This window comes from Aythya fuligula, chromosome 3 (assembly GCF_009819795.1).
Source record: "Aythya fuligula isolate bAytFul2 chromosome 3, bAytFul2.pri, whole genome shotgun sequence".
NCBI lineage: Eukaryota > Metazoa > Chordata > Aves > Anseriformes > Anatidae > Aythya > Aythya fuligula.
The window spans coordinates 84,418,524-84,438,020 of NC_045561.1; the positions used below are offsets into that span (position 1 = coordinate 84,418,524).

Here is a 19,497-nt window from a genome sequence, read left to right on the forward strand (position 1 = left end):
GAGCAAGCACAGCCAGAGCAGTTTTGCAGCTAGCACAGTGATTTTGGCCTGACACACGGGAAGACAGGACCGCAGCGGGGAGAGGCAGCGGTGGGAGCTGGCAAGGGAGCGGGGAGGGGGAGAGAGAGCCTGAGCCCCGTGCAGCAAGAGCAGACGGGGTTTGGCTGCTGAAGGAAAGGAGACAGATTTTGTATGTGCTTGAGGAAAGAAAAGTAACTTTTTAAAAGATTGCTGGCTCCGTAAGGTCCTTCCAAGAGCTTTATTTTACTCCTGCAGCTGGTGTGAGTTCAAGGAGCGCATCCCCGTCTATCGATTTTTCTGACACCTTGAATTAATCAAAGGTTAAAGTGTGTCAAGAGAATGTTTAATTCATGTATTTAGCGAGTGCCGTCCTTTCATCTGCCCACACAATATGCCCAGGAAATATGCTAAATGGAAGCATTAGCTCAGTCAGAGCTAAAACGAGGAACTGTTAAATGACAAGGCTGCTGCCAAGATGCCGAAAGCAAATATCAACATCGTCTCTGTTTTTGTTTTCTCCCTCATTTACAAATTCTGCTAGCTGAAGCAATTAAAGCGCTCACTCCGGAGTTGCTTCATGGTGCTGCCACTGTAAGAAGGAGAAATCCTCATCCCGGTGCTTTCCCCTGGACACTGCTGGTGCCCGCAGCCCTCCTGCCCATCTCCAAAAGCCCCGGCACCGCTCAGCCTCCTCCGCTCCCGGGTGATGCCCACGTGCAGGATCCCATGGGGCCACCGATGAGTTCGGGCAGTGATCCTGTGTCTTCTGGCATCGATGCCAGGGTGCAGGACACCCGGGCCTTTGTGTCCTGGGCTGTGCCAGCCTGGGCATCCCCTCCCGCAGGGGGGAGAGCTGGGAGGCAGAAGCAGCCGAGGTAGAAAGAGCTGGCCGCCTCTCCAGGTAGAGCTTTCATTAGGGAGTTTATAATTAAAGGATGAAAAATGTGTATGTGGGCACATTAGCATGCTGCTCGTGCCAGGCTTAAAATGTAATTGAGCTCTATTAGTCCTCACAGCTGAAAAGATGGTCGGTGCATCACCCGGCTCTGCCTCTTCACACAAAAGCCATCAGCCCCAATTGCCCTTCTCCCAGCAGCTGGGTGTAAGGACGCAGCTAAGGGAAGAGGAGGCGATGGCCGGCAGCTGCTGGAGGAGCAGGATGGACCCGAACACAGCTTCCATCTCCAGCAACCCCCGTCTGGACCACCTTGGCCAAATTTATTTACTGGATGATGCTGCCCACGCCACCCCACAGGATCCATCCTTTATTTCCGCAGCATTTATCAACTCACCCATGCGTACGAACAGGAGACCAGCAGTCACCCTTTTCCTTCTTCTCCCTTCCTGCCGTTTCCCTGGGGAGGACCTAGACCCGCAGGTGTCCAGCAGAAAACAGCCCCTGCTAAGCCTCCAGCACCGAGGCTGCCCAGCACCCTGCCGAGGAAGCCGTCACCAGAGGGAGCTGCAGCAAGGAGAAAGCCCTGCGTTTTGTCACGGCATCCCACAGCACAAACACCACCGCCCCAGCATCTTTTCAGAACATGTTTTTATTCGATGAACGCGGCTGTAACACAGACTGTCAGACCCCACGCGTGCACAGCCTGGGATGCTGCGTGCTCCTGGAGCACCGGGTCGGCATCCGCAGCATCACGGGGACGTCGGGAGCTGAAGCTTTGCGCGCAGGTCTCGGCAGGATGGGACGAAGCACGTTGGGAAGAGGCAAAGGACAGGAAGAAGGGAGTGAGCTGGATCTGCCGCTGCGAGAAGGGCTGCTGAGGGTGCTGCCAGCGAGACGTTTGGGGTGCAGGGTGGGCACCCGGGGCTGCCTCCTCCTCACAGCACGCACAAGCAGACCCAGTGAAACCGGCAGACAGGTCCCCTAAGACTGAGGGGATTTGGCACTAGCTGGTGAAGACCCCGCTCTTACCCTGCTGTGGAGCAGCTCTCGTGCCTCAGATCTCGGGCTCTTACTTTTGGAAGCACGGCAGTCCCAAAATAACTGGACTCCCTGAATAAATGGCCTGGCTGGGTGCAGGGGCAGGGAGGGAGGACCAAGAAATCCTCTAATAAGAGCTTGGCAACTCTTACTCATCTTAGTGAAGCACTTGGGCCGCTCAACACCTGGATAAGATAGTTATTTTGAAGCATAAAGATGGATTTAGGGGCTTTTTTTTACTCCATGTCCACTTCCTTGGGAGGTTTGATTCTAAACAGTCAATACAATAATAAAAGAGAGAAAGCCATACTAAGGAAATTCAAGAGTTGACGAGACTCAGCAAGGACTGTTTGAACCCTACAAAGCACGTGTCTTTTGACTCACCAACATCACTTTACTGCGTTATTAAAAAAATAGCAATAATAGAAACTTGCTCTCTCTGAGTTCGAAGTCGAGCACGTCTGAGAAGATCCTGCGCCAACAGTCCTCCTCCTGGCAAGGCACTGTCCAGCTGTGTGGCACCAGCGAGAACACCTCTGTCACAGCCCCTGGTACAGTCAGTGTGTGGGCACACGCAGCAACTTTAGCTCGGTACAAAGATTAAAATTTAATTCACGCCGCCCTCTCCCTTTTAAAAAGCAGGGTACGTACAAATCTTAACTAAAAACTGGGAGCATTTGGCTCTCCACGGAACTTTTCTGTTACCCGAACGTTTCATTATTACAAAACTGGTTAAAAAATTCCAGATCATCTCGCGTAACAAACTAGAACTCTGCTTGCTTTCGTTACAAAAATAAGGCTGTTGCACAACAGGCAAAATTCACACTCAAGCAACACACAGACTCTCTTTTTATGAGCAAACACTGCCGATCCCCGCGAGCCAGCAGGACGTGTCTGGGGCTCGTGCTGCCCTGCACACGGCCAGCGTCACCCACAGGTGTGCTCTGAGCCACGCCACCGCTGCCCAACAGCCGCGGCAGAACTTGCTCTGCACTGAACTGGAGGCTTCAGTTCCACAACTAGCAACATTCAAGAGTTTTGTGAAACTCGTTTCATCCTCGGAGAACTCAGCGTGATTTTGCCTTCCCCATGAGTAAGCCTGGGATCCACGTGGGATCACTGCAGCGGATACACCTACCACTCCTGTGAGCTTTTCGAAGCTGGGACTTCGGGCAGTTTTCTAAGTTTACAACGTTATCAAGTACGTGATAAATCCAGGATGGCTTCTCTGTAATTAACTGTGTCATTACATAAATTTGTATCTGTATTCTTTTTCAAAGTTAAATATTTTAAACTTTTTTCTTCTTTTTTTTTTTTTTAAGGAATATTCTATATAACCTGTTAATGTACAGCTCCACCTCACGTCACATTCCCTTCTCAGAGCGAGGTTCAAGTCTCACCAGAACGTGGGAACGGTGACAAGAACATCACAATAACTTACTACATACAACAAACTTCCTAAAAATGCATATTCACATACTCATATATACAGACATACACACGTATATATGCACGCTATCAACTCCCGTTAAGGAGTCCTCTAGAGAAGGTGCTCTAACGAAGATTTTGGCTAGGAAATGCAACCACGGACTCGAAATCTGTGTGTGCTCTTGCTCCATCTAGTTCCCTTAACTGAGCTGAGGAGGCACCAGAGGATCTGAAGGGAAACTGATTGGTGGATGGACATCTTTTAAAACTTACCACCTCCTTTTTTAAAGCTTTCTTGCCTTTATACTAAAGGGAAAATTCATAGAGTGTTCCCTTTGTACTAAATGGAAAAGGAACTAAGCAGCTTGTAGCTGAGACAACACCAACAGGAAGGTAACCTGTGCTTTACCCCAGAAGCTCGTAGTCACAAACAGTGCTCATGTCATAGCTCTGTAGTCTTGAGTCACCTCTTGTCCAAAATCTGAGAGCCAACAGCTCACCTGTTGTTCAGCATCTCTGGATGGTGACCTAGCGTGTACCCTCAGCAATCTGCGAACAGGACCGACCTTGGCAGCGTGGTTGGTAACAGCTGGCAAAGCTTCAGTCTGGGGGATCTCAACAGCCACGAAGGCAGGGCCAACAGAAACCTCATGGAGCTTGGAAAGGGCAAGTGCCACGCTCTGTCCCTGGGGGCGGTGAGGCAGCAGTAGAGGCTGGGAAGTGACTGACAGAGTGACAGCCCTGCCGAGAGGGACTGGGCTTTTGGTGAAGGACGGGCTGGTCACAAGCCAGCAATGCTCTTGCTGACGAGGAGGAACAAATGCAGTGGGCTATTTCAAAACAAGTGAGGCCTGCAGGCTGAGCACAGTTCCTGTCCCTCTCTGCTCAGCCCTGGTGAGGCCACATCCAAAATATTGTGCCCATTTTGGGGACCTTTTTCCAGTTGTAGAGGGATGTGAGGCAGCTGGATAGAGTAGCCCTCCACCACACCAAAGCAGCCAGGTGCCTAAAGCAGAACCTACAAACAGAAGGTAGGGAAGCTGTGCTTGGTTAGTCTGGCACAAGAAGGCTAAGAGGTGACCTAATAATACCCCACAACTATCTTGAGGGCACGAAAAGGATGGTGCCAAACTCTTCCCATGAGTGCCAGAAAATATAGGAAAGGCAACAGCCACAAATGACAACCTGGGAGTGCGTGCTTGGCACTAGGGGAGTACTGCAGCATCGGCACAAGGTACAAGATCTCCACCTCTGGATGCCTCTAACACTCTGCGAAACCACCTCACAACTGACCTGAGCTGACTTGGTGTTAGCCCTGGTTTTGACAAGGCTGGACCAGATGATTTCCAGCTGTCCTTTCCAGCTAACCTGTCTAGGACACCATAGTTACTGATTTTAATAGAACATGTGACTTGTTACACAGACAGGGCTGCTTCCTGACACTTCTTACAAGAAGCTGGGCTTCCTTCGAGCCACAGTCAGAGGCTGGGCATTGCAAAGAAGCTTTCCCACGTCATTGGTTGTCCTGACTCTCTCGTGGCTAACGGTGGAGCTGTGTTTTATTAAAAATTGACTCCAAGTTTTGGCAAAATTTCATCTTAAGACAATCCAATTATAAAGTTCCAATTTTGGGCGTTAAGTCCTTCTCAGTAGAGAAATACCAATGTAATCTTTAGCTATAAGACCTCTTCTGACCTACCAAGTATAATCCCACCAGGTGTTTTCACCTGCCTTTCACCCTCATTTGGAACAGGAACCATGTCAAAACATTTCACTTTGGCACCCCCTCCACAATAACAACTGTTTTTAAACAGCCAGTTGCAATGTGCACCATGAGGAAAATCAAGGTTTCGTGAAAAAGGTCAGCAACCCGTGCTTCTTACAATAAACCCGATCTAGCACAAACATAACAATAAATAAATGGGTAGCAAAAATACAGCAGTTCCTGGCTTGGACTGAGATCTTCAGATAACAGTTTTTGCCCTCCGAGTGATAGCTGGCACAAACATTCCAATAACCACCAGCACTTTTACTGTCGTGACGAGCTACCTTCAACAACAGTAGCTGGAAGAATCAAAAAAAGGTCAGGAACCCAACTACGTGAGTATACCCACGAATGACAGCAGCCCCCACTTCCACTTCTTATCTTTAAACGTGTGTCTATTAGAATATCAGTGCCAGCTGCAAAAGCAATCCAAAGACAAAAGTGAAACACCAACAGTGAGTATTTTAAAAAGGAAGATCAGTAGCCCAGACTTAATCCTACTCCATATAGGTGTTATTAACCCCAAATTGTTGGAGAGCACCGTCTCATGGCAAGCAGATTACTACTAAGGATGCGTTTGCTCTATCACAGTGATCCATAAGTGAAGCTGTCGTGTGCTGAAGGACAGGGTCATTCATCCAGAAGATGCGGTTGGTGATAGTTCAGATAGGTTTTCTAGGGTTATGACTCCTATTTAAAAGAAAAATAAGAGTAATTTTAAAAAGATTATTAACGCTATGAATGCATTTTCATCTTCTGTATCTGTGACTTTCACACATTCACACAGCAGCTAAGGACACGGCGCTCTGCAAGAGCAGCAGACTGACGCAGCGACGTGCCCAAGTTTGTACAGACAACCCTGCGGGACTGCAGCAGGTGCTTTCCCAGGAACACAGATGCACAGTTGTTACTTCTGACTGCAGCAGAACAGCACCTTTTTCTTAGGACTAATTGTCCAAGCACCAAAGCAAGGCAGACTGCAGGAATAACCTGTTTTTGGGGTTCCCTGCTGACTTCCCTTCCTACTCCTCTTCCCCAGGGGATCCAGAACTAAATGACTTGCTGGCAGGAGTAACTCTCCGGATAGCCAAGAACGACCATCTAGGCCTGAAACAGTGCTGCTACCCAGCACAGCTATACCTACAGCAGCAAAGAGAAGGAAATAATCTCCTGTGTGTCTGATCTACTGCCCAAAGGGGCACCATACAGCCTCTTTAACAAATGTCCAGGATCATTCAGGCTTCCATATGGCGATAAAAGCTCATCTATTTCACTGTCCTTGCAGAAAGATGTTAACTGGCTTGATTTCAAATTCTTTTCTGATTTGCATATATGCATTCTTTAAAATTTAATTCTTATCCAAAAAGTTGCTACAACTCCTGGCTGCTCCATCATTTCGGCATTTTTAAAAAATAATAATGCATAATGAAGAAATGCTGTCCTGGTTGGGCCACTGAGGCTGGTTCTAAGCCAGGCTGGTTCAGCACAATCATATTTTGGTGACATAAGCTCTGGATATTCCAGTGATCAAGACCCTAGCTCTGTCCTGTTAAGTATGCCAGTTGCTTTCAATTTACTACGACAATGTGGAGCAAAATGTACTCTTTAAACATTATTTTCCTGCAGTCTCAGCTTACCTCATGTACATGCTTAGTGTCGCTTTGCTTTACAAAATGCTTTGCACTGCAGTTGTTTCAGTTACCTCATTAGCATGATGTTGGTATGGACAGCTATAGTGCACAGAGGTGCATCTGGTCACAGGGAGTTCGTTCAGTTCAAGGACAGCTCAGTCTGAATATTTCAAGAATCCCACGAAAAGTCTGCCATATGACACTGACCTTTGATGCTAAATTTGGTTTCAGTCCAAGAAAGGAGAAGACAGTGTTGCTCTCCTTTGATTCGAAAAAGCCATCGTAATCCTAGAGGGAAAAAAAAATGGAAAAAAATGGTGAGAACATTTGTATTCGTGTTTTCCTGCTTGATCTTCCCACACCATGTGTCAGAGTAAAGGGTGCTATGCAATAATGCTCAGGAAAACACTGGTACTTACCTGCATTGCCCTATGCAAACCTAACAGCTATTCTAAAAGGTAGTGATATCACCAACCCTGATGGCAAAGTAAAACACATAGATGCTTTATTTAAAACACTTTTCATCACCTTATTTGACAGAAAAATATAAAAAAGGATTTAAACACAGAACAAGAAATCTATTGTGGGCATATTTTAAAGGTACTTAAGTGCCAAACAATGCAAGTAAGTTTCCAATGACGTTTTCAACTTGCATTTTAGCAAACCAAGAAACTAACATGGAAACACTGAAGGAGAAATTCTAAGGCAACTGAACTTCTTAGGTCTTCCGTGGTGGAACAGAAGACTTAGCACCACTCTATCCTTCGAAATCAGCAAGCACATCTCAGCCTTGGACAACCACATACTTAACTATAAAATATTACCATAAGGAATTTTGTTTTACGGAAAGATTATTTAAAACAAGCTTTATTATCACAATTACGTCCTCTTTGTGTTTTAACTGCTTAAGTTCAGGTTCTGATCTCCAAGTGTTACTACTACTTTTATCAATTCATTTTTACTGCACTGGACACCTGCTACTCTTCTATCTACCAGATGAGCTGACAGTTTTCAGTTTTTGAGGGACAGAGATGAAAACACAGCACGGTTTAGTGAACGGATTTGGCACACAGTGAGAAGCCAGGAAGTTTCAGGTTCTCTTAGTGGTTTGGTAAATATTTCCTCTATGACCACTGGCAAACAATAAAGCACCCAGTTCAGATTCCTTTTCTCCTCCACATAACCATAAAGTGGAAATATTAATCCCTATTTAACCACTTCTGACATGTAATACTCTGTAAATGTCAGGAAACTTCAGGTGGGTTCACGATTACAAAGCAATTATCCCTAAACATCTAAGATTAGCAGTTATGCTTAACTTAGAAGCATTCAACAAGAGATAATCCTTTCAATACGGACTGTGCACACACACACTTTCAATACAGAACAGTAACAGGTAGGCCCTGTGCCTCCACATACCTTCCACCTCAGTAACAGGCGTTCACAATGCCCCTAACCCCTAAAGTCAGCACCTCTTTGGCTCCTATCCTCTGACCTGGTTGCTTTTTGAGAGCTCCTTTCTCATTGTTAAAGCACTCCCACACCAGCACACTGCTGCACCGATGTGGACACCGCTATCCCAGCAAAGTGTCACTGCAGCTGCAGTCAGCCGAGTACCTTCAGCCTAGAAACAGCCACACTTTGTGCTACGTGCTTTCCCAGCCAACGTCTATATGAAAACCATCTGCCCTCCAAGATGCAGAGAGCCAGCAGAAGCCCGTGATGTTCGTAAAGCCTCAGATGTACTGGCTGACATGAGTAGAAGGAGCAAACCTCCTTCGTAAGATGACTTCTTGCCACTGCCTTCTTAAAAGATGGCAGATTGCTTTGCCATACCCAGGCACCAGGCAGTATTCCTCAACTTCACATCTACTGCTCTGCTGCCTTCAATGTTCAGACATTTACAGGTTCAGAGAAAAGCACGCGCTTCTTCTGTCTGTTTTTCAGTGTTTTTTTCCAAGCATGATGCATAACTTCCAGCGAACACCACCTACTCACGTTGCTTTACAGGAAGAGCTCGGTTTATTTGCTTTTACTGCCAGGGGAACGAAGCGTTTGTAGGGATAAAGCCGCTCTGGAGCAAAGGAAGGTAAAATCTCCTGCAACGATCAGCAGCACGGACTGGAAAACAGGCTTTGCAGGCAGATGCTGCTTATCATTAAGGGCACAGAACTATTACTATCACATTTTTAAATGCTAACACATTAAGATATTAGGCACAGTTTCAAGCTCCCTCTTTGTTAATTTTAGGTGTGATCCATTCTGCCCAACTTTGAAATTAGGCATACAATTAACCAGAGGGAACAGGCATATTTATATCAATTAAAATCAATAAAGGTGATGAACTGATGCTAATTTCTAATTTAACATAAATTCACATGTAAACTGAACATAATTAACATCAATTAATCGCCACAAAGTAAATCCAAATAAAACTGGCAGGCCATAGCAAAAACCGAAGCAGTACTGGAAGCAACCCCAACAGTGCCACGGCTGAGAAGAGAACCACGTGCTCGATAAATACCTGGGTAAGTAATAAATTCAGCAATGATGTAGTAGTAAATGAGTAGTAAATTCCACAATACTGAAGCTCTGCCACAGGGTGTTCAATTGAGCCCTTGATCTCGAAGAACAAGACCAGAAAACTGCATGGCTGCTGTTCCACCTGAGGACGAGGCAGCCTGGCTTTGCTACAGCAGATGAAAGGCCACGAGGGACACGAGCTAGATGAGCACCCACATGTGAAGACAGCGCCCGATCTGAGCAATACCCTTGTTTTCCTCCACTGGGCTGAACTACAGGTGCGTCACGCTATTGTGCAGCTGAAGGTAGGGCAGCACGGGACAGGTACAACCCACAGGGGAGAGGGAAGAACCCTTTTTATATCAGGGCAGGTGTAAATTGGTCGAAGCTGCTCATTACAACCCAGCGAACCATAAGCAGCCACCCAGGCAGCTGTTGCAAGCATTTCTGCAGCAGCACGGCTCGAGGAGACATCATTTCCACTGCCCACCAAGAGCACCCTTTCCTCTGAAGTGCTGGTTATCAATTTTTACCTCCAGAAGCGCCCACAGGCTTTTTTCCACATTCCTGCTGGCTGGATCAAAGCTGGATTAACTCACTGAAAGAAACCAGAAACATTTGGGCCACGTGCAGAGACACTAACTCAGTGGGTGGGGACGTGAAAATCCCTGTCTCACGTAACAAACATCTCCCTGCTGACAGCAGAGGCTGAGGAAGGCAAACGGTGCTTCAGAGGAAGCTGGGACCTTCATACACAGCCCACTCGCAAGCCAAGAGCTTCCCCTTGATAAATCTCCACGGGGCACCGCCTCACACGGACGAAGGCCACCACCAACCTGTTTTTGGAAAGGCAGCAGCCCCCTGGTTCTGCAAGCTCCTGCAGTCCCCTTGCCACGGCACCACGCAGCTCCACGCAGCCCAGCAGAGCAGTGCTGCCTCGCCCCTGGAGGCGCTGGGAAAGCAGCTGTTAGCCTAAAAATACACACGCGTGGCAAATTGCCACCCACTGCACCGCTGCGGAAGGCAGCCCTGCACACAAACAGCATTTCGACTGTGTCTGTTGCTTTAAATTATGATGCCCGGTGCCTTCCAGAGCTGCTAATTGCACATGATTAACACGCAAAATCCTGGCGAACTCGGGAGCTGATTAAGGCTAATAAACCAAAGGGGACGGTGGTCATGAATCATCAGCGACGCAGGGATGCTCAATCCCTCTGGAGAAGCTGAAAAGCCACAAAAAAATAAAAATACAGGTGATAAATCACAAAGAGGAAGGTATGAAAGGTTACAGAGAATGATGAACGCCAGTTAGGGTAAAAAATACATCTCGGGATGGTTTGAGGGGACAGAGGAGCCACAGGACAATAAATAAGGTGAGCAAAAAGCTATTCCAAGCTAGAAAATGCTTCTGAACAGGTTACCAAGCACCTGACTGCTTCAGACCTGGCTTTCGTCTCTGCTTTCCCTGCTCCTGCGGAGTGATTCTTAACCAGACCAGAGGCAGCCCGGGGCTGAAAAGGTTTTCAGAAGCAAGGCCACCCCAGGCGGTAACGGGAGGACGGCTGCGAAGCTCGCTGCGGCAGCAGGACGGGCGGCGCTCGGCGCAGAGCTCAGAAGCACAAGAGGCACACTAAATGCTTAGGTGGCCTTACCAGAAGGCTGGAGTTCATGAAAGAGGAATGTAATAAGAATTATCTAATAAGTTAGTGATATACTTGCTTCAGAAAAATAGCTAGAGTCAGGGAAAGTGCTCAGTGGAAGTATATTATATGCTTGGCTTCGGTCAGCGTAATTAATTGTTTGTGCTTCAAGGATAACAACAACAGGTCAAAGTAAACCATTAACGCAGAGCAGGTTTCATTTAGCAGTTATACAGATACTGCCTGCACATCGCTGCAGCTGGGAGCAGGGGCACGTTTTACCTGATGACATTTCCAAGACAGCGACTGTGAGCAAAACTCCTCCCAGGAAGTTTCTTTAAAAGAGCAGGCTGGCTGTGCTGGTGCTGGCTTTTAACTCACAAGAAGAGAAAGAGTGAGCTTGTTAAACATCTCAGGCAAATCCTTAATGTTTATCAGGTGCTTGCCACACAAAGGAGCAGAAAAACAAGCAACTTGCCCAAGCGCAGCTCGACTGCTTTTTATAATGATATAAAAAAAAAATGTACTAATTATTGTACAGCACTTAAAGAGAAACCTATTGCCATGCTGCTTTAATTTGTTTCTCGTCAGCAATCATTTTTAATGTCTGATTGCGATCTCTCCATTATTTTAAAAGGGGCAAGGTAATTGCTCTTACAAGAAATAATGGCGAGCTCGTAATTTCAATGCACTGAAGGAGCACTCTGCTGCTGCCCCAGCTAGTGCTGGATGCCAACGAGAAGGAGCTGTTAGCATCCTTCCTGAAAAGGGCAGCCGAGTTCGCTGGCCCAGCTGACATTCACTCACTGATCTGATTAGGATTACAATGGAAAGCCTTACTCAGCACGGCTCTCCTTGCAGTGTGTGCACGGGTGTGAGCCTGTTTGCACTATTACACAGACACACAAAAATAAGATCTCGTCTACACGACACAGGACAGCCAAAACATAACACAGCTTCCCATTAGCTACCCTTCTGATAAGATCTTTGGGCAGGATTTTTAAAGAGCTCATGTAATTGATTCTACAGAGCATCCTGCTTCTCTCCTCCTAAGGGCTAGATGGTTATTTCCGTAATCTCTCCAGTGGTAGGCTTGCAAAAACAAAGGCTTTAATAAAGAGGAGCCCCGTGCCAGCTCCAGCTCTCGTTTGGACAGGGCATGCCAAAGGCAGGCTGCCCTGACATCTGCCATTCATTCAGGGGACACAGACACGGGCTGTCCAAGAACTGACAGGGCAGGGGGATATCTGGGGGGAACAGGGGCAGAGTAAGCACTATGGATGGCAACAGGTGCCCCACTCCTGTGCACCTTCTAGCTCAGTATTTTCTGTGTCCAGCTGTTTATTTAGGTAAGAATATTATCAAATCTGGCAATGACAGGAGTTGGAGAAGAGGGAGGGACTGAAACCTCGGGGAGTGAGCAATGGTAGTCATCCCCTTACAAGAAATCATGGCTAAAAGACATAAATTAACCAACCTGCACAGAACTCTGCACGGACCTATGTCGGCTTTGACGTGTTTTAAGGCAGCTGTAACTTTGCAATAGGCACGACAACCACATCAGTTGCTTTTCTTCTTGGAACATTTTACTCGTCCCGAGATCAGGTGACACCTCTGAGCACAACACAAAACACAACAGATTTCCCTTTCCCTCTGTTTATTTGGGGAATGAGGCACTGCTGAGAACATCTTTCAACCTTTTCTTTGTTTTCTGTGGTTCCTTCACAGAACTGAAATGCAAAGGCATTAAAGAAAGCAGAAAAGCACACTAACTGCACTGGTGATGTGATGTATTAACACCATGGTTATTTATAAATGGACTGTAACTGCTGCATCTTCAAAGCATTTCTTAAACATACCCATATAAGCATGATGGCAAGTGGTGCAATGGTGCACTGAATTAGTTATTTTATCCTTCTCGTTCTCTGACAACAGCCACAACCCTCACTAGATATTGCTCCATGTATTTCCCGTACAATACTACGTACCCTCAAAATATTACAGCCATTTAACACACTTTCTTATCTTTTCCTCGGTATATTTTACTAGCCCAGGCCTTTTATAAAAGCCAATAACCAAAGTCATCAGGACCCATTCAAGAATAAACCCTTTCTCTGCAAAGAATGATGGCACAATAAAAAGTTTTGATTTCATGCAGAGGAGAACTAGGATCCCAAACAAAATTGCTGATAACTGATGTCACACTGATTATCCATGAGTTCTGCAGAACATCAGTGCAATTAAAAAAATGAAATACCACAATTTTTGTCTTTTTTTTTTTAAACTATATTCTGTTAAGGTGATGGTTCTAATTTTACAGTGGTCATCTTTAACTGTTTTAAAATATATAAACACCCTACATTATTATACTTAGGAAATAGTGTCTGAAAACAGACAAAGGTGTCTCTAAAGTTGTATCAAATCTCTGTCAGCTATCATCATCACATGGTGGGATGGTTCACAGGAAGACACCTGCAACTTTACCTTGAAACAGCTCTTCATGAAGTTTAGAAAGCAGAGAAGAAAGTTCAGGTGGAAACTGGATTTCTCAACAGGAGTTTACTCTCTCCACTACAGGATGAACAGCAGCACTGACACATTACTGGTACCAGCTCTAACTGCTCTGGGGATGACAAAATTCTTGCACTACTTTATTACTGCTGAGTTTCTACCTTCTTAATCTCTAACACTGGGCAGGCTGGATACATTTTGCCTCTGGCACCGTGCTCCTTGTACGGTGTACCACACAGAGCTAGAGCTCTGTCTTGCAACATGGAAAAGCAGTGGGGAAGTGGATGGCAAAAGCACAGATACAGCCTGAAAGCTACAGACGTGTGGACCTTGCAAATGGCCTGCGCAGTCAGCACGGAGACAACCAGTGCTCGATACTGTCAGGATGGAGAAGACGTCTGGGCAGGGGCTGCTTTCCAACACCAGCTCTGTCTTCTGTGTTCCTTGCATGAGAAACAGCTTCATCAGGAAGACAAACAGCTCCGTGTCACCGTCCCCAGGTCACTCACATTCAGCCCAGGCTCTGTGGATCCGCAACTGGAAAAGGTGACTCAGAATGACTTCAACAAACAGCTTAAACTGACCACATGGGGAAATCCTACCTAAAAGAAAAAGTAATTTATCAAGAAAGTTGCAGCGTAATCACTCATTAATCTAAATAGACAGTATGTGATCCCTGAGGAATTCACACTAACTCGTATCAAACAAGATTATCCCTCTTGTGAGGGCAGAATGGGACCACCACGATGCTGAGCGAGTTGGATAAGACATTTGCACAGGTGCAGGGAAGCAAATGTAGGCTTGCTGGATACCAAGCTAGCCTCACAACTGCCCTGGCTCCTAAAGACACTACAGCAGGCGTGCTAGAGGTGAATTATGCCATATTGCTTGAGGATCCAGAGAAACAGAGATCAAGCTTTGTGTACCTGTAGGCACAAGAAGTAAGACAAACTCCCCAACAACAGCTCAGGACAGAAATTTTGATATGGTCTGTAACCTGTTTTCTTAGATCCTCTCTTTTCTTTTTCCTCTTATCGATGAGCAGTTACTAAATTGCTATTTCACACACATAAAAAAGGACAAAAAAAAGTATAGGATTTTTTTCCAGGATCTTAAAAAAAAATAACAGAAGAGACTGACACTTAACAGCGTAGAGGAATCAGTGCCATGGTGATTCCCCGTGCACTGCCTAGTCTCTCAAGAACACTGCGCCCCTTCCAGCAGCGTTTTTGATTTCTTTCTTGTCTATAGACCTTCGCTGTTTTGATGGAGTTGATACCCATGTATAACATTTCAGGGAAGGACAACAAATATCATGTGTCCCTGTCTGTGCTGCTGTGCCCACCCGGCACTCCATCAGTGCTTACTTACCCTAGCACTCTAAACCATCTGAGCAGCTTCCAGGAAAAAAAAAAAAATAAAGAAAGAAGAGTTAGCCTGCTATGTAAATATTTTCCCTTCAGCTCAAACTCCCACCTTCATTTTGGTTGGCCTAAATTTCAGGCAATCTCACATCAGCGGCAGATTTTGTGCATATAAAACTGTCACTGCTTCAGCGTGCTAACTTGAGCTTGTAAGGTTAAAATTAGAGTGCAGCTTCACGGGGAAGTGGAGATTTTCTGTCTTCTGAGAAGATCCAGGATTGGCTTCTAGCCTGAGAAGGCTGCGTTCACTTGTGGGGGTATCAGAGAGAACAGAAGGGGGAGGTGTGAGGTACAGGCCTAATTTCAGACTCTGCTTCTCCAGCATTTCTTTCTAGAGTTGTACCAGGGGGCTGCAATTTCTACTCAAGAGCCACATATCCAAGATTTAGGCGTGTCAGTCCTTGGCATCATGCTACACTCCCTCTGTGAACCCAGCCCTAACGTACCCGGCCACAGCGACCTCTCCATCTGTCTGGAGTTTCAGAGTCTGTATAAAAAAGCACTTTTATCTTGCACTAAGCAAGATAATCACTTATCCCTTCTTTTTTTAGATAGTGCTTTTAACTTGTACGATACTAACCAGCTCGTGTTATGCTGTATCCTATCGATGACTTTTTAGAAAAAAATCTGAGCAACTCACATGCTAACTAGTGTAAGATAAATATGCAATGAGAGGTAGAACATTTAGATTTTTTTTCCTGTAACCTTGAAAGCAAAGGATTTAATAGCGTAAACTTCAAAAAGAAAATGACCTACAGTCTTCATCTTCTCATTTTTATTGGATCTGGCCGGGACTCAGTTCTTTTTTTTTTCACAGGAACCTCCATGGCGCTGTGTTTTGGATCTGTGACTACAGCAGCCTTGATAACACACCGGTGTTTTGGCTGTTGCCCAGCAGCGCCTGCACAGCATCAGAGCTCTGTCTGTTTTTTACTCTGCTCCCCAGCACCACCTGCAGTGGGGTTGGGAAGAATTCAGCTGGCCAGAGGGATATTCCACACCAGATAACATCACACTCAGCAATAAACACATGGGGCCATGGGGTTGTCTTACAAGATAGCCATTGCTCAGCAACATGCTGGAGCTGTCTGCTTTTGGGATATGGTATGGGATCGTCTCGTATTACTTGGTCATTTTATCCCCTTACCTTCAGTTACTAAAATGCTTCTCCTGACCCACCAGTTGTTCTCAATTCTCTTCCTATTCTCTTCCCTGTCCTGCTTGGAGGTGTGGTGTGAGCAATCAGCTGTGTGGCTCCTTAGGCACTAACAGCAATCTGCTTTGGCTCCTGAACAGGGACTTCAGGGGGTTCAAGACAGTGACAGATTTGATAAGCGTGTGCCAGGCTGAACTTAGAGCTGTTTACCTGGCACTTGCTGCTGCTGGTCACAACGTTGACTTCTCTGTTCTGGATGTTGATTGATTTGTTCCCTCACTTGCTCCATTGCTTGCTCCCTTTCCTTCTGTACATCATACACCAGGGGCTGTTAATGGTGCTGTGGCTGTGTTATCATTCTGGTTTGCCTGGAAGAGCTACAAGAAAAGCACTGGCCTTGAGCCTAATCTGGTATCTGGCCCCTGCACTGCTGCCATCCCCGTATTCTGCGAACCATTTTGTGGAGACAATCAGCAGTTGGTCCTTTCTCCTCTTCTCCAGGAGCCACTTTGTGAAGGAATGATCAAAGACATCTTCTGCTTCCACCCTCATTGCAGTGGCCCTCCAAATTCTTGCATAACCCTGTGTAACCACAGTGCTTGTACTGGTGCTGATTACGGCTCTTCATAGGGTTAACCACCCCGCTGGGAATCCCACACAGCAACGTGCCCCGAGGCAACTAACTGCAGGGCAGCAAGGCACCTGGGAGAACTTGAGCAGGTAGCTAGGGCAGCTTTCTCACTGCCATGCCCGTGAGCCACGCCGCCAAGGTGCACCTTTGCAGCACACGCAGGGTGCTGGGTTTTGGATCTGTGACTAAAACAGCCTTGATAACACAGCAGTGTTTTGGCTATTCCCCAACAGCGCTTGCAGAGCACCGAAGTCTTGCCTGTTTCTCACCGTGCCCCATTCTCACCCTTCAAAATGAATAAGCTGGAGGTGGGTAAGGAGTTTGGAAGGGGGCACAGCTGAGAGAGCTGATCCAAACTGCCCATTTTTCATCTGAAAAATGCTAGAGATGGACATTTAATGTAAGACTAAAATGTCGATCCACACTTTAGTAAGGGAGAGGATTAGAAACCCTGCTGTCAAAAGGTCACGTGGTACCTTCTGGTGGAAGAAAAACAAAGACAAAAAAGGAAAGAAAAGATTTTTAAAGCAATCATCATGGGCTTCTGGACAGACACAGGCTGAAAAATCTATAGTAAATGAGTGGCAGCAAGCCAACAGAACAATGCAGTTCTTCAGGTCAGTGTCTCAGTAGTACACACAGTGGTGAAAACAGACTAGCCTTCCTAATAAGCACTTTTTTCCCAAATTAGAATAATGACAATGTCTTAAAGAAAGGGGTTAAAGCACGGCACATAGCAGAATTGCTAAATGTCATCCTAAGATGACTGAAACTGGATGAATGCCTTCCTCAATTCTGAGACTTGTGATTGTCTGTGATCTCATTACATGATGAAACTGCTTTAGAAAGAGCTACCCAAAGAAGTATGTACTATTATATGAAGCAAAATGTTAACTGAAGGTCTCATATATAGCACATCATCTGATCCCTACATCATCTCTGTAAAGTTAAGGATTCCTGAATCAAAAACCTGTAGATTGCTAGTCAAACTAAAACTCCTGCAGAGGCCAAAGTATTATCTAGCTCCTATGGAGAAAAATGGCTCTACTTGTCCAGTTTTTTGTAGCCTTTTCCAATGTATCTCAATTTTACTTTTCCTTAAGCAAAATGTGTGAGTTCCCTCTGTGAACACACAACAGGCACTGACATTTTCTAACTCTTGCAGAGCACTAAACTAAAGCAAGAACTGCAGCAATCTCAGATTCACACTATTGTAATTAAATGAGGTTCGTGTGTCCGATTTGACTGAAATGTAGACTCTTCTCACAGACTTACGATGTTGCAGTAATGCCACTAAGATGAAACAACTGACTGTAAAGTCATAAAAATATGTAAATTATCAGTGACATTGCTATGACATAACACTGGGTTATCAGTAAAGTGATTTGTGTTCTTGTGTGCTCACAGCTCTTATCTGGTTTGTTCACATGAAATAAAAAATGGTTCTTGCTGAAAAACAATCCTTACTTATTTCAAAATCCTATTAGCTAAGCTTGTTACCGAAAAATTGGGGAATGGATGTCAGAAGACTGAGAAAAGGAAAAGAAAGATTCATGATCATATCTGCAGCTACATCAACTCAGAGAAATTTCAAGGTCTCGCTCACACTTCAAAACGTGGAGTTAGTCTGTTAGTACCAGAAGGATCCCTCCCACTGTGGTACAGGAAACATTGTTTTGTGAAAAAAAAGGTCATCTTTTTGTGCCTTTTTTCCCCCTTATAACAGCTCATACATATTCAAATAGCCAACACCAAGCCTTTTTGGGCAATTACTGAAAACACTGAAGCCAAACTTCCTCTACAGTGCAGTTACATTCTGCAAACTGATTGCTTCAAACGGTAGTGTCCTACCCAGAAAAATGGGGACAGAAGGAGCTAAAAAAAAACACACCCCAAACATTAATGCTTTTACTAATACAGAAGAAACAATAGGGCTACGAGCGTGACACGGAGTCAGGGCTCTTACATCACAACCTCAAGCATCTTTCTTGAAAGGGGATAAACAAAATAAAGAATATACCTTGCTTTTGCTTCTCTGGCCCTCATACATTTATGGAGACAGCAATGGGTCTGACCAGTCTGTACTGTCAGTAATAAGGTGTAAGTCAGAATGAGTACCCAGGCAGTTTCCTGGTAGCGTGCTGAGACTGTCGAACTGGCAGGCAAAGCAGCAGACAGCGTTTGTTAATAGAGCAAATTGGATCAGAAGTTGCCTGGACACAAATCAGGAATAAGCTACAATTTTCACTAACTCAATGAACCGAAATCCTGGTGGTTATTTGTTAGTTTAAGTTATTTAATAGTGATTTTTTTTTAAACATAGCCAAGATAAACATATGAAGACCCTCACTGTGGAAATCAAAATGGAGACACGATGTCTGCTGACTTCAGCTAACTTCTGTGTGATATTCCAACCTCCTTTCCAGTACTCACCTCCTTTGTCTCCTGCCTGATGTTCTGCCCCCAATTTATTACCTGAGAACTTCATTACCTAATGCTGTCAGGTTAAATGATGAATGTGGAATATACGGCAGATACTTTTTCCTTCATCCTAGAAAATACACAGTTTCTTTCAAAGCATGTTTGCTCATTAAAGGTGTTCCTGCAGCCAGTGAGGTCTGGTAATAGGATTAACTCTGCTCAAAACAGCCATCAGCTGAGCAGGCAGATTAACAAGATCATCTCACATGTTGCATGACATCTTTGGCCGTGCTAATGCCAAACAGCAATTTCTAAGACTAAGTTAAAACATGCCATAAAGAAAAGCTGCAGAGATGCAGAAAGGATAAAAAACAACTGCTTAAAAAAATGTATTCCGCAGACAAAGTAGC

At 45.4% G+C, this 19,497-nt stretch overlaps 1 protein-coding gene across 1 annotated transcript in view; it reads right to left on the reverse strand.

Moving 5' to 3' along the window:
* Positions 1-3,262: 3,262 nt before the first annotated feature.
* Positions 3,263-19,497, reverse strand: part of SH3BGRL2 (SH3 domain binding glutamate rich protein like 2) — a 35,775-nt gene continuing 19,540 nt past the window's right edge. The window contains exons 3-4 of the mRNA XM_032184079.1: positions 6,989-7,069; positions 3,263-5,840 (exon numbers count right to left, since the gene is read on the reverse strand). Of these exons, the coding sequence (XP_032039970.1) occupies positions 5,832-5,840; positions 6,989-7,069 (90 nt within the window). The 3' untranslated portion in view covers positions 3,263-5,831. The remainder of the gene's footprint in view (positions 5,841-6,988; positions 7,070-19,497) is intronic.